We start from the raw sequence: 13,701 nt of genomic DNA, 5'->3' as shown, positions 1-13,701 counted from the left end.
CATCCCTTCTATGCTTCTCATGCCTCCCCTTGCCTTCCAGGGTCCACTACCCCCGCTCCACCTCCTGGTGGCACCACCCTCTCTCCCCGTCCACACCATTCCCCACACAGTGGCCAAAGCAAGCCCAAGTTTGACTACATCATTTTTCACGAAACCCTCCAGTAGCTTTTCCCAGCCTCAGGCTAAAGCTCAGACTCCCAGCCTTTCTGCCTCAGTTTCCCCCATTGCACATGGAGCTGCTTTTGCTTCCCCTTAAGCCTTGTGCTTCTTATGTGGCCACACCCCTGGAATTCCACAGGCTTGGCCCACTGCCTCTTATTCCTTTATGGGGAGCTAATTCTGTGCCAGTTCCCCCAGCAGCCCAAGCCAGTGCCCCTTTCTGTGTGAGTGACCTTTGCATGCCAGCAGGGGGTGTCCAGCCCCGCTGAGATGCTGGGGGTCTGCCTCTGCAGTGTTCCTCCCTTTATGAAGAGCGTTACGTGCTGCCCTCCCAGACCCTCAACTCCCAGGGCAGCTCCCAGGCACAGGAGACCCACCCACTGCTGGGAGAGTGGAAGGTGAGTACCCCACGACCCACACACAGTGGGCTGCTTCAGGGCAACCCTGCTCCCCACTGGGTCCCCTTTCAGTTCATCTAATCCATTGATCCCTGTCATGTGGAGTTGGGAGGCATCTGCCATTGTAAGGTACTGAGCCCTCCATCCCAGGAGGCATTCAGGCAGCCATTCAGGGTGTTATAAGTGCTGCCCCCCCCAGGCCAGGTAGAACAGACAGAGGATTGGGCCCCCCTGTACACCCACTCCGCCTGCTTAGAAAATGGAAGGTGAGAGTGCCCCACACTGGGATGCCAGGTTACCTCCAGGCACCCTTACCCTTCTCTGAGCCCCACTTTTCAATTCAACCAAGCTATTGTTCCCTGTCACAAAGGTTAGGAGGCATCCACCGTGGAAGGTAATGAGCTCCCCATCCCAGGAGGCATACAAGCAGCCATCATAAGCACTGGCTGTTAGGCTAGGCAGGGACACTGGGCCCCTCTGGACACCCCATCACCAGTTGCTTCCACAGATTCCTGAGAGCTGCCGGCCCAACATGGAAGAAGGAATCAGCTTGTTCTCCTCACTACTCAACAACAAGCACTTCCTCATCGTCTTTGTCCACGCGCTGGAGCAGCAGAAGGACTTTGCGGTGCGCGACAGGTCAGGCTGTGACGGACTGGGGTGGGGTAGGGAAGAGGAGCCTGTCCAAGGCCACACAGCATTGGGTCCTGGGGCTCTGGGGCTCCTGACACCCCCATATTCCAGCCCTTCCTGGGCCTGGATGCCCAAGACCTTGGCTTATGGGGCACGGTGGTTGCTGTGGACATAGAAGAAGGTGGCTGTTTCTCCAGGAGGATTCCAGCCCCACTCACCCCTCGCAGGACCCACCCACACAGGCACTCCTGGGATCGCTGGGGCTGGGGATGAGGCAGCACTGAGACCCTGGGACCCACAGCTCCTAGGGCCTCAAGGCGCAGCTGACACCTGCCTCCCGCTCGCAGGTGCAGCCTGGCCTCGCTGCTGACCATCGCGCTGCACGGCAAGCTGGAGTACTACACCAGCATCATGAAGGAGCTGCTGGTGGACCTCATCGACGCCTCGGCCGCCAAGAACCCCAAGCTCATGTTGCGGCGCACAGAGTCTGTGGTGGAGAAGATGCTCACCAACTGGATGTCCATCTGCATGTACAGCTGTCTGCGGGTGAGGCTGCCTGGGGACAGACAGAGCCCAGGCGGGGGACGTGGCAGGGACGCAGCGGCAGTGACCCCACGGCCTCCCAGGCCTTCCCTGGCACCCTCAGGCCAGCTCTGCCAGAAGGGAGTGTTGCATGAGACAGGCCAGGTCCGTAGGACCTGTTATGCAGAGGGGGGAGCCATGGCCCCGGGGAGGCCTTGCTGGCTTGCTGCAAGGGCTCAACAGATGCTTGGGGCATAACAGAGGTTGTGTCAGGGGCCTTGTCCCATCCGTGGTTTTCTCAGTCATCCACCCTTCCCTGCTCTGGATTCAGGAGATGAAATCAGCCCCTGGCTGGCCCTTGAGGCTCTCCCAGCCCTAGGCTAGGCGAGACGTGGAAACAAAATACAGGGTGCCAGTGCCTCGCAGCAGAGCTCAGCTCATGAGGCCTCCCTCTGTCTGGAGGCTTCAAGGTGGCTTCCTGGAGCAGGCGACCCTGTGCTGAGACCTAAGAGAGCGAGCCAGGCGAGGAGTGATGGGGAGGGTGCTCCAGGCATCGGGTACAACACGAGGGCAGAGGCCGGGAGGAGGGGGTGTTCATGGAAGGAAGGCCAAAGAATCTTCTGGATGAGAGCGGAGGCTAGGAAGAGGGTAGGCCTGGTAGCCAGGGCCTCCTGCATTCACCCCCATAAGCTCTCTTCTGCAGAGCAAGGGTTGCTCAGCCTCTTGTCCTGTCCCACCATCCAGCTGCCCTATGGTGGCAGAGGCTAGAGGGCTGCCTGGAGGATTGTGGGAGAAAGGCAAAGGCCTGCCTGGAGCCCAGAACCAGGGCCTCAGATGTTCTGTTTTATGTTGTTAATTTTTGAAGAGATGGGAGTCTTGCTTTGTCACACAGGCTGGTCCCAAACTCCTGGGCTCAAGCAATCCTCCCGCTTTGGCCTCCCAAAGTGCTGGGATTACAGGGGTGAGCCACTGCACCCAGCCAGGATGTCCTGGGCTTGAGTCCGATCTTTGGCATAGCCCAGCTGTGTGACTCTGGGCTACTCATTGCCCTCTCTGGGCCTTGGTTTCCTTCTGTCAAATGGGGCCTCTGCCCCTGAGCCTGGGCCTTGAGGGCCAAGTAGCCTGGGGGAGCCCCACGGCTCCTCCTGGGGGAAGAGGGTAGTGAGGTGGAGCAGAGGCAGGGCCTGGGAGGGGCCACTGGGGTGCCTCCACCTTCTGCGGGCTGCCTCACTGTGGGCCATCAGGAACCACAAGGGCCACTGTGGACCCTGGACCTCACTCCTCTGGCTTCTTTCTGTGGCCTCAGCCAGGCCTTCCCCTATGAGCCTATTTTCTCCTCTAGAAAGCAGGGAATCCGTGCCTCCCACGCCCCAGACCTGGAGAATTGGACCAGGACTTGGGCTGGCAGGCTGCCTTCGTAATCTTTGCCAAATCTGCCTAATACTATTATGTACTTAATTTTTCTTTAAATCAATTTTGGTGGATAGTTAAGTAAAACTATCCCAGTGGAACACCTGGGTCCCTTGCTGGGCAATGGCCTTGAGAATCATCAGCTCATGGCTGTGGGTCCAGCAGAGCCACTGCCTGGAGGGCCACCCTTGGAGATGGGCAAGAGCAGGGACGTTGAGCCCCATTCCTCCTGAGACTCCACGGTCATCAGCCTGCGAGTGGGGTCGAGGCCACATCGGTGTTCCAGGTCCACCTAAACTCACCCTTGGGGCCCCCCACTTAGTAGAAAGTCACAGGCTTGGGAGTCAGCCGAGCCAGGTCTGATTCCTGCCCTACCGCTTCCCAGCTGGGTGACCTTGGGCAGGTCACTTGCCCTCTCTGAGCCTCGGCACTGTTGGCTGCACAGTAAGGATGATACTCCGTATCCAGAAGGGTTGCTGGGATGATGCAGTGAATGCACCCACCCACAGCTGGTGGTGTTTAATGAACACGAGCTTAGGGTCCGTGGAGACAACCTGGAGAGGAGAGTGTTGACACCAGGATCCAAAAGGAGACTGTTGGAGGGGTTGGGGGACGGGGGCGTGAAGGTGTTTGGCCCAAGGCGTGGGGGCTGGAATACAGAGGGAGCCTTGGCCCTGATACCCCCGTGCCCCTCAGGAGACAGTGGGGGAGCCATTCTTCCTGCTGCTGTGTGCCATCAAGCAGCAAATCAACAAGGGCTCCATCGACGCCATCACGGGCAAGGCCCGCTACACACTCAATGAAGAGTGGCTGCTGCGGGAGAACATCGAGGCCAAGCCCCGGGTAAGTCGGCAGGGCGGGGAGGGTCCCAGGGCTGGTGTGTCGCAGCCTATAGCATTGACCCAGCCTTCCTGTGCAGGGCCTTGCTGTCTGGGCACCGACATAGTGATGGCAGCAACTCACTGACCTTTCTCTCCCACTCTCCCACTGCAGAACCTGAACGTGTCCTTCCAGGGCTGTGGCATGGACTCACTGAGCGTGCGGGCCATGGACACCGACACGCTGACGCAGGTCAAGGAGAAGATCCTGGAGGCCTTCTGCAAGAATGTGCCCTACTCCCAGTGGCCGCGTGCAGAGGACGTCGACCTCGGTGGGTGGGAATGGGGGCAGAGGTCCCGTGTCAGGCGCTTCAGCTGGGGCTGGACCCTGCCTTGACGGGAAACACTCCTTTCACCTGGCATGGGTGCATGAATGTGGGGACACTGAGAGGATCCAATGAGGCCCCCTCAGCAAGAAGCTCTTACTCTGTAGGAGACAAGTCCTGTAGTGTGAGTGAGCTACAGACAACAGCAAAAAACCTTCAGGAAAGGCTTCCTAATTCCTAAAGGAGGGATGCTGGAGTAGGGTTTATTTGTTTGTTTGTTTGTTTTTGAGACGGGATCTCATTCTGTCACCCAGGCTGGAGTGCAGTGGCGCAATCTCAGCTCACTGCAGCCTCGACCTCCTGGGCTCAAGTGATCCTCTCATTTCAGCCTCCTGAGTAGCTGGGACTACAGGAGTGCACCACCACATCCAGCTAATTTTACTTTTTGTAAATATAGTGTCATGCTATGCCGCCCAGGCTGGTCTTGAACTCCTGGGCTCAAGCGATCCTCCTGCCTCAGGCTTCCGAAGTCCTGGGATTACAGGTGTGAGCCACCACGCGGGGCCTGGAATGGGTTTTATAGGAGTCTTGGTTAGACCAAGGGTTTCATCAGCAATTGTAACATGAACAGCCCTGCAGACAAGGCCATTTCCAGAGCTCCTCCTCTGTGCCCTCCACCCTGGCACCTTCTCTTTGTACCCTCACACTCTCCCCCAGCTCTTTCCTGCCCTCCCCATTTTACAGATGGGAAAATGGAGGCTCAGAGAGAAGTATGGCTTGCCTCAGTTTACATGGAGAGAGCGAGAGGCCTCTCCCTGTGTGGCTGGGCCGGTACCTACCCCTCAGGCCCAGCTCCCTGCCCGGACCCTGATGGCCTGCTCCTTGTCCCCCAGAGTGGTTCGCCTCCAGCACACAGAGCTACATCCTTCGGGACCTGGATGACACCTCAGTGGTGGAAGACGGCCGCAAGAAGCTTAACACACTGGCCCATTACAAGGTGCAGCCCTGCCCCCCTCCCCACTTCCCCACCCTCATGCCTCCACCCCGACCTCCGGCCTCTGACCTCGGCCTCTCCCCTCCCATCAGATCCCTGAAGGTGCCTCCCTGGCCATGAGTCTCATAGACAAGAAGGACAACACACTGGGCCGAGGTAGTGCGGGTGCACGTGGGAAGGGAGTCTAGGCTGCGTGTGGACAGGGGCTTCTATCCCATGCCCCAGTGGGGAAACTGAGGCTCCGAGAGGCAGGGCTGGCCTGAACTGAGGCCTCCTTGGTGGGGACTGGGCGGGGCCAGCCTCCTCTGACCCAGTACTGCTGGGGCAGGGCCCACACCAGGCCTCCTCAAGCTGATTTCCTGCAGCAGCTGGAGAGAGGCCCCGGGAGGGCGAGATGCAGTTCCAGGAGGTCTGGGCAGCAGCCAGGCCAGAAGGGGGGCCAGCATGCCCATCTCAGCCTTGGGCCATGTCCCTGCCTCAAGTGCCCCCTCCCACACCCTCAGACGCCCCAGGCACAGCCTCCTGGCTGCCAGGCCTGCGAGCCCGGGATCCTCTGGGTCTCGGGGTCCCCTTCTGAGGTTGAGAGCAGAGTCTCAGTCTCTACCAGCAGCCTGGGAATCTGGGCTGGCAGGAGCTCTGGGCTCAGGGGTGGGGTGGGCGAAGGCACCCACCCCCGCCTGCCTGGGGCCCCTCCTCCCCCGTGGCGGCATCTTCCTGTTCCTCTCCACCGCTGTCCCTCCCTCCAAGTCCCTCCATCCCTGTGGTCACTGTGTGTGTGTCTTTCTCTCTCTGCCTCACTCTGTCTCGCTCGCTGTGTGTCTCTGGATCTCACTTATCTCTCTCTCTCTGTCTCTCCCAGACTCAGTCTCCCCATGCGTCTCTGCATCTCTGTCTCATTCTCTCTGACTGTCTCTTTGGATCTCTGTCTCCGTTTCTGTTTCTTTCCCCATCTTTCTGTCTCTGCTTCTGTTTCTCTCTCCGTCTTTCTGTCTTGTTTCTGTTTCTCCATCTTTCTGTCTTGTTTCTGTTTCTCTCTCCATCTTTCTGTCTTGTTTCTGTTTCTCTCCCCATCTTTCTGTCTTGTTTCTGTTTCTCTCTCCCCATCTTTCTGTCTTCATTTCTGTTTCTCTCCTCTCCTCTCCCGTGTTTATTTATTGTGTTTTTCCTCTCGCAGTGAAAGACTTGGACACAGAGAAGTATTTCCATTTGGTGAGTGCCCAACCTCGGCCCCGGGGGATCCAGCCCCTCAGTGGGTGTGGCCTTGGCTTTCTGTGGCCCTGGGCCTCTGGGAAAAGTGCTCCCGGCCCTGGGAAAGGCTGGGGGTGGGGCAGTAGGGATGGGGCCCAGAATCAGGAGGGAACCACAGCCCTTGTGTGCTAAGAAGTATGGCAGAGCCAGACCTCCCACAGGCGGCCGAGGATGGGGCCTGGTGTGGACACTGACCACTGTCTGGCCTCCCAGGTGCTGCCTACGGACGAGCTGGCGGAGCCCAAGAAGTCTCACCGGCAGAGCCATCGCAAGAAGGTGCTCCCGGAAATCTACCTGACCCGCCTGCTCTCCACCAAGGTGAGTCCGGCCTCAGTCTCCCCTCTGTGCAGTGGGTACAAGGCTCCAGCCCCAGCTCCAGAGGGTCATTGCTCAGGGCCAGCTGTGCACACGCGGCTGGGAGAGGGGTGTGAGTTCTTCCTGTTTCCCCTGTGGGGCTGGAGGGGCAAGAGGCTGAAGGCTTAGGGTCCCACTTGAGGAGGCATTTCTCACAGCCAGGAAAAATGCCTGACAGACACTTCTATGTCAGCCCATGTAACAGGGCACAGTAGAGGCCCAGAGGGACCAGTGATGTCCCCAAGGCCACGTGGCTCAGTGGCAGCGCCGGCACCCCACAGCCCATACTCTGGCGCCTCCAGTTCTCGACTCCATGTGCCAGTGCCTTGATTAGTCCTTTCAACGCCTCTGGGAGGCAAGTGAGGCCAGAGAGGCTCAGTGACCAGCCTGATGCCACGTGGCTTCCTTATTCAGCAGCCTGGCATTTCAAGCTCCGCAGAGCCACCAAGGGTGCCCACTAGCCCTCTGCACGTGGCCCGGGGCTGACGGCGGCCACCCCACTCCCCCGCAGGGCACGCTGCAGAAGTTTCTGGATGACCTGTTCAAGGCCATTCTGAGTATCCGTGAAGACAAGCCCCCGCTGGCTGTCAAGTACTTTTTCGACTTCCTGGAGGAGCAGGCTGAGAAGAGGGGAATCTCGGACCCTGACACCCTACACATCTGGAAGACCAACAGGTGGCGGGTGGGGCGCCGTGTGGACTTCACTGTGCCACTGGGGCCTCTGTGGCAGGGGGTTCAGAACCTAGTCTTCTGGCCTTGCCTGCTTGGGGTCAAGCCCTCCTCTGCCATTTCCCAGCTGTGTGTTCTCGGATGAGTGACTTAGCCTCTCTGTGCTTCAGTTTCCCCTCCATGTAAAATGCGACCCATGTTAATGGTGGGAATTAACTAGAAGAGTGTCCAGAAGCATGGTCTAGGTGTTGCCCTTACTATCATTCTCCCGCACCCCTCTCAGGCGGGCACCATCAGCTCCACTTCACAGATGAGCACACTGAGGCTCGGAGAAGCAGCACCTGCTCAAGACCACACAGCCTGGGACAGTAGAGCCAGGCTCGGCCCTACATTATCTGAATCTCTTACCCAGTTGGTAGCCCTCCTTTGAGGCACCCCTTAGCTTGTTGGGATCATGCACCCCCACAAGAAGTTGCTGGAAACCCAGCCTGACCCTCAGGAAGAATACCACCAGCCCAGGAGCCTCTGTGCAGGGCAGCAGCTTCCTAGAGCTCTGGGGGTATACATGCCCAGGCTGCTGAGTCACTGAGTGGCCTGAGGTGGGGGTAGGGGTGTTGCTCACCCTCTCTGGCCTCTGGAGGACAAGGCCAGAGCTCCAGGCCCTGCCCCCCACAGCCCTGCCACAGCTGCTCTGCTAATGTCGGACTTCCTGCTGCCTGCAAGGGTTCAGGGAGGAGCCAGGGGTGCCCGGGGGCCGGCACCTGGTTCTAATGAGAACCAGGACCTAGCTGGAGGCTCAGCAGGGGGTTGGGGGGTGCAGCTAAGCCCTGCAGCTCCTGCCTTGCTCCAGCAGGAAACCCAGCTCTCAGCCCCACTGCCACCCCAGCTGGCCAGGGATAGGCAAACTAAGGTTCCCAAAGGTCACATCTTGCGACAAGGCTTCAACCTCAGGCCCTTGAGGGACAAAGCCAGCTCTCTCCTCCACAACTGTCCCTCGACTGCTTCCTACCCCACCCTACCCTCACTGCCTTTGTCACCCTACCCCACAGCCTTCCTCTCCGGTTCTGGGTGAACATCCTGAAGAACCCCCAGTTTGTCTTTGACATCGACAAGACAGACCACATCGACGCCTGCCTTTCAGTCATCGCGCAGGCCTTCATCGACGCCTGCTCCATCTCTGACCTGCAGCTGGGCAAGGTCAGCTGTTCCCAGGACCAGGCCAGGCCCATGCACAGGGCCAGAGTGGGGTGCCGACCATGGGCGGCCTCCTCGACTCTCTGAGGCTGAGCTCAGAGATCTTCCTGGGAGGGGAACCAAAAGAGCTCAGGTCTAGGGGATGTGGGATGAGTGACTCATTCAGACAGGGAGACACCTAGAAGCCAGTACCTTCCATCAGAAACTCTGTATCGCTGCAGACCAACTGCACCTGCTGCAGCTGTGCCTGGCACTGGCTTTGAACATGGGCCTGAGAACCCGGTGTGGGAAAGCCAGTATGAGCGTGGACAACCTGCTTGGTCAGGCACATCATCATCTGAAAACCGGGCCAGGCTCTGGGCAGCAGCCCCTGAAAGTCAAAAGCCATTCAAGCGAGCATTCAGTGAAGGGGTGGGCAGAGGGGTGATGGGTGGCTGGGAGCTCTGAGATTCATGCGGTGGGTTGGGGTCACACAAGGCTGTGTCTGGCTTTAGAGGTTGAAGATGAAAGAGGATGGCCTTCCAGGCAGAGGGAACGCCACAGGCAAAGACAGGGAGGCAGGAAAGCACGCGGTTGCTATGAGCAGGGATGAGATTGTATCATTAAAGCTGGCACTGCAGGATTGGTCCAGGTCGTGCATGGCCCTGCATTTAGCCCATGCATTTCAGAGACGGACCACGGGAAAGAGAAAATGCCATCGCTCCACTGCTTCTCACGTACTGCCTCCGAAGGCAGGGTGCCCATGACTGACAAAGAACTGGGAGTGTTCTTGGCACTTCTTTCAGGCGTTAGGAGCATGTGGTGGGAAATATTCCACTGAGCCAGCACTCAGGCTTCCAGGAATCCTAGCCACCAAGACCTATCACCCTGAGAAGGACATATCCTTGTTACGTGGAATGGGCTGCATGCAGTGAAGAGCTGGCACGCCCGTGCACTTTTCCCCCTAAAAGAAGTAGGGCCCCTCCCCACCCACATCATTGTCCTAACAGTCCTGGGGAAAGTAGGCGGGGCAGACCGAGCACAGTGAGGAGCCCCTGGTCTGGGGCCGGCTGAGTGCGGGGACGTTCAGTGACCGGGTGGCACTCTTTGGGCCTTGGGGGCCTGCTAAGGTCACTTATGTGGCAGGAGGGATGAGGGCTCATCCAGAAAACGACCAGATCCGTCCTTTCTCCAGCAGCCATCTAACACCCTCACTCTTCTCTGCCCAGGATTCGCCAACCAACAAGCTCCTCTACGCCAAGGAGATTCCTGAGTACCGGAAGATCGTGCAGCGCTACTACAAGCAGATCCAGGACATGACACCGCTCAGCGAGCAAGAGATGAATGCCCATCTGGCCGAGGAGTCGAGGGTGCGGGGGCTCGGCGGCGGAGGGGGTGGGAGCCTGACGAGCTGAGGGATCGGGGGTCGGGGGCTGGGCCTCAATGCCTCCACTGGAGTAAGGGCAGGGAGCGCAGGGGGCATTTCAGAGGTGGCTGTGGCCTCTTGCTGGCCTGCAAATTCGTCATGCATTTTCCCAGAGTTTGAGGCGCAGGGGCAGGAGAGCACCCTCTGGATGGAGAGGAGATTGGACTTCAGGGTCCGGGAAGCCGTCTTTGTCCGCGGGACTTGAGGGGCCTTGTCGCTGAACTGTTCTGTGGGGGCCGTGGGGAGTTGGGGGGTTGTGTGCAAGCAGCTGTCTTTGCTGGGGCTCGGCTCAGCTTTGACCGCTGGGCTAACCACCTCCCCGTCCTGCCTCCTTATAGAAATACCAGAATGAGTTCAACACCAATGTGGCCATGGCAGAGATTTATAAGTACGCCAAGAGGTATCGGCCACAGGTGAGTGCCCCAGGGTGAGGCACCTGCCCTCGGGGTAGGTGAGCTTCCTACTCAAGTACACACATCTAAGGGTGCTTGCCCCTAATGGACGGATGTCACTCGTGGTAGACGTTCAGGGGTGTGTTCTCCCCCACGAACTGAGGCAGGGCTACTGTCCATGGCCCAGCTGACTCTGCTGCTCCCCTCAGATCATGGCCGCGCTGGAGGCCAACCCCACGGCCCGGAGGACACAACTGCAGCACAAGTTTGAGCAAGTGGTGGCTTTGATGGAGGACAACATCTACGAGTGCTACAGCGAGGCCTGAGACACATGGAGAGCTGGTCAGGCTGCTGCTGGGAGAAACGGACGCCCACTGGGCCTCAACTTGATCTTCTACCCCGTGCTTGTGACTCAGGCTGGGAAATACTGAGCAGAGACGGCTGGAGCGGGGGCAGGAGGAGGGGCTGCTCTCAGCCAGTCAGGGGCGCCCCAGCCCTGAATCCTGGGCACCTCCATCCCCTCCCACCTGTCCCCAGATCAGTCTCCGGGACGGAGGCCAGAGAGCTGGTCAGGCTCCCCCGTCTGCCCAGCACGGCCTGCACTGTGCCCACCCACTTGCTCCACAACGTCCAGCTGGTCCTGCTGCCGAGAGCCCCGCGCATCCAGGCGGCCAAGCACAAACTGGGGGAGAGGAGGCCGCCAGCCCGGAGGCTGCAGCCCAGAAACTCTACCTCATCCACACTGGTGCAGGGAGCCCTCCTTGAACTGACCTTTGATTGGTTTCTGCTTCAACCACCAAAATGTTATCTCCACTTCCCCCTCACCCAAAGAGGATCCTGGCCACAGACAGTTTGAAGTAGTGTCAGATTTTTGTTGTTTGGGCGGCTGTTGGTAGAGTGGGCAGTGCCCGCGCCATGGGGTGCTCTGTGGGCTTCTCCAGGAGCAGGGAGGGTGGAGGGGAAGGATGAGGGGCACAGGAGCTGGGAGCCCCGTCTCCAGGGAAAGGAGAGGGGTTAAGATGCACCGAGGCTGTAGCTGGGCTACTTGATCTTGCTGAAAGTGTTTCTAAAGATAGCACCACTTTTTTTTTTTTAAAGCTTTTATATATTAAAAAAACGTATCATGCACCAACTGTGAATAGCTGCCGCTTGCGCAGAGGACCCGGGGAGGGGTCCCGAGAGGTTCCCCATGCAACACTGGAAATGACTGTTCCAGAGAGCGGGCAGACCTGGCAGAGCGCCCCTGGCGCCTGAGACCACCACCCATTCCGTTCCTGCCAGAAGCGACCCTCTGTGGCCGATGGGCCATGCAGGCCCCTCGCAGCCAACTCAGCCAGTGTTGGGACTGGCTCAGAGCCCATGGGGGCTGGAGGGGGGCAGCCGGGACTCTGGAATCTTCTTTATAATAAAAGCCTTACGGACAAACCTACTGTGGGCTCCAGCCTTTGTCCCAAGATAGCCAAGCGAGAGAATGGGCAGTTTCTTTACCAGTTTGTGAGAGAGAGGAGGGAGGGAGCCTGCCGTCCTTCCTGTCTCAGCTGCACTCTTGAGGTTTGGGCAGGCACCTGACTAGCTTCTGAGAAGGCAGTCAGAGGCCAGGACATGAAACGAGACGGTGCAGGCTGCGTGCGTGCTGTGGGCCCAGCACAGAGCTGCCATTCCTTAAGCTCTGAGGACACCCCGGGACCTCCAGGAAGATTTCACAGCTGCTGTGTGCTGCCTGCAACTGGGTGGGCCCTGCTCCTAACCTCGTCTCTAACAAGCCCATCAGGAACGTGCTAGCATCCCTGTATGACAGACACAGCAACTGAGGCATTTCTCAAGGTCACACAACCAGGAAGGGACAGAATGAGGACCAGGTCCCATGCTCCTTCTGGGCCAGTCTCCACAGTGGTCCCCAAAATGGGCGGGGAGGCCAAAGGTGACCACCCTGGAAAGGGAACTGACACTTACCCTGAATTTCTCATCAAGCTTAAAAAATACGTAGCATTAAGCTCATTTCTCAGACAAGGAAGCAGGCAGTTTAACCCCCAAGCCCAGTTTAACCCTAAACTCTGTTCCCCACAGTACAGGCTGTTCCTCACCCCTGCCCACAAGAACAAAGAACCTGATGCAGACACCCCTTTCCAGCCCTGCTGGCTCCTCCCCAACCCCAGGGAAAGATCTCGAGAGCCAGCTCCAAAGGTACAGCAACTCCCTTTAATTTCTTGCTTTTTTGAAGGAAACATAGTTACATATGTATTTATCAAGAGTAAGAACTAGGACAAAAGATTCATAAAATTTAAACAAAATCCCACAAATACCATTTCTAAAATTAATGAGAACAGAAAAGTGAGGAGAACAGTAAACAACCTTTTGCTTTAAAAATAGCGTTTTCCTACAGTGGCTTCTGTGTGGAAAGATAGTCTTTATCTTTCACATTTTCTATTCTGAGCATTGATTCCTTCTTATTAAGCAGCAGATTTTCTAATTTAAGTTATCAGCACATTTGATAGCATTTTGAGGGTGAGGGGGGTGGGTGTGATTCTGGAATGAATACGCGGTTCCCAGAGAAATGTAGGAAGCACAAAAAGCGTGAAGAAAATAAAAGCTGCCCTAACCGTTCGTGGCGAGCGTCTCTGAGAACGCCAGCCGCATGGGGCGCTTGGATGGGGCGGGGCCGAGGAGTGAACTCAGGATCAGGGTGTGCACACCATTTTGCAACCTGATTTTCCCCCATGTGACAATATGTCAGTAACATCTTTCTATGTCATTAAATATTCCACAGCCTGTCTTAATGTCTGATTAACATTCAGTTCCTCCTTGACGTTTAGAAATGTATTTGCCAATGGAGGAAATCTCTAGTTTCCAGAGTCGTTTCTCAGCACAGAAGGTGGCCACCTTCCATGAACCAACTATAATCCTTATCTGGGGCTCTGAGGACCTGGCAGCTGTGGGCAGGAGGGAGGTTCCTACCCTTTGAGGGTCATAGGAGGCTGGGGATCTCTGATGTAGCATCCTCAAACTAAACACCTTTGAAAAGGAAAGAAACCATTGCAGCTAAGGGAGGTAACTTGCCCAAGGTTTCATGGATGCTAGACACCCCCCACCCCTGCCCCCAGCTCATGGACATGAGATGCCCACTGATGCCCCCCGCACTGCAGTCTGCCTGGAGGTGCCACAGCACCAGACCAAGCCGT

The 13,701-nt window shown here is 57.7% G+C and overlaps 1 protein-coding gene across 2 annotated transcripts in view; it reads left to right on the top strand.

Annotated features, from left to right (window-relative positions):
* The window catches only part of PLXND1 (plexin D1), a 51,709-nt gene extending 39,758 nt beyond the window's left edge, over positions 1-11,951 (top strand). Inside the window, exons 23-36 of one of the 2 annotated variants that reach the window (XM_054482213.2) lie at positions 453-557; positions 1,066-1,196; positions 1,538-1,736; positions 3,819-3,965; positions 4,116-4,272; positions 5,160-5,263; positions 5,353-5,416; positions 6,435-6,469; positions 6,722-6,826; positions 7,374-7,537; positions 8,581-8,728; positions 9,934-10,074; positions 10,469-10,543; positions 10,732-11,951. In XM_054482213.2, coding sequence (XP_054338188.1) covers positions 453-557; positions 1,066-1,196; positions 1,538-1,736; positions 3,819-3,965; positions 4,116-4,272; positions 5,160-5,263; positions 5,353-5,416; positions 6,435-6,469; positions 6,722-6,826; positions 7,374-7,537; positions 8,581-8,728; positions 9,934-10,074; positions 10,469-10,543; positions 10,732-10,848 — 1,692 coding nt within the window. In that variant the 3' untranslated portion in view covers positions 10,849-11,951. Of the gene's footprint in view, positions 1-452; positions 558-1,065; positions 1,197-1,537; positions 1,737-3,818; positions 3,966-4,115; positions 4,273-5,159; positions 5,264-5,352; positions 5,417-6,434; positions 6,470-6,721; positions 6,827-7,373; positions 7,538-8,580; positions 8,729-9,933; positions 10,075-10,468; positions 10,544-10,731 lie in introns of those variants that run through there. The other variant, XM_063661708.1, reaches the window with a different exon arrangement.
* Positions 11,952-13,701: the final 1,750 nt, after the last annotated feature.

Source organism: Pongo pygmaeus, chromosome 2 (assembly GCF_028885625.2).
Source record: "Pongo pygmaeus isolate AG05252 chromosome 2, NHGRI_mPonPyg2-v2.0_pri, whole genome shotgun sequence".
Taxonomy (NCBI): domain Eukaryota; kingdom Metazoa; phylum Chordata; class Mammalia; order Primates; family Hominidae; genus Pongo; species Pongo pygmaeus.
Note: the sequence above shows the minus strand (reverse complement) of the source record. Positions and strands in the feature narration are given on the sequence as shown.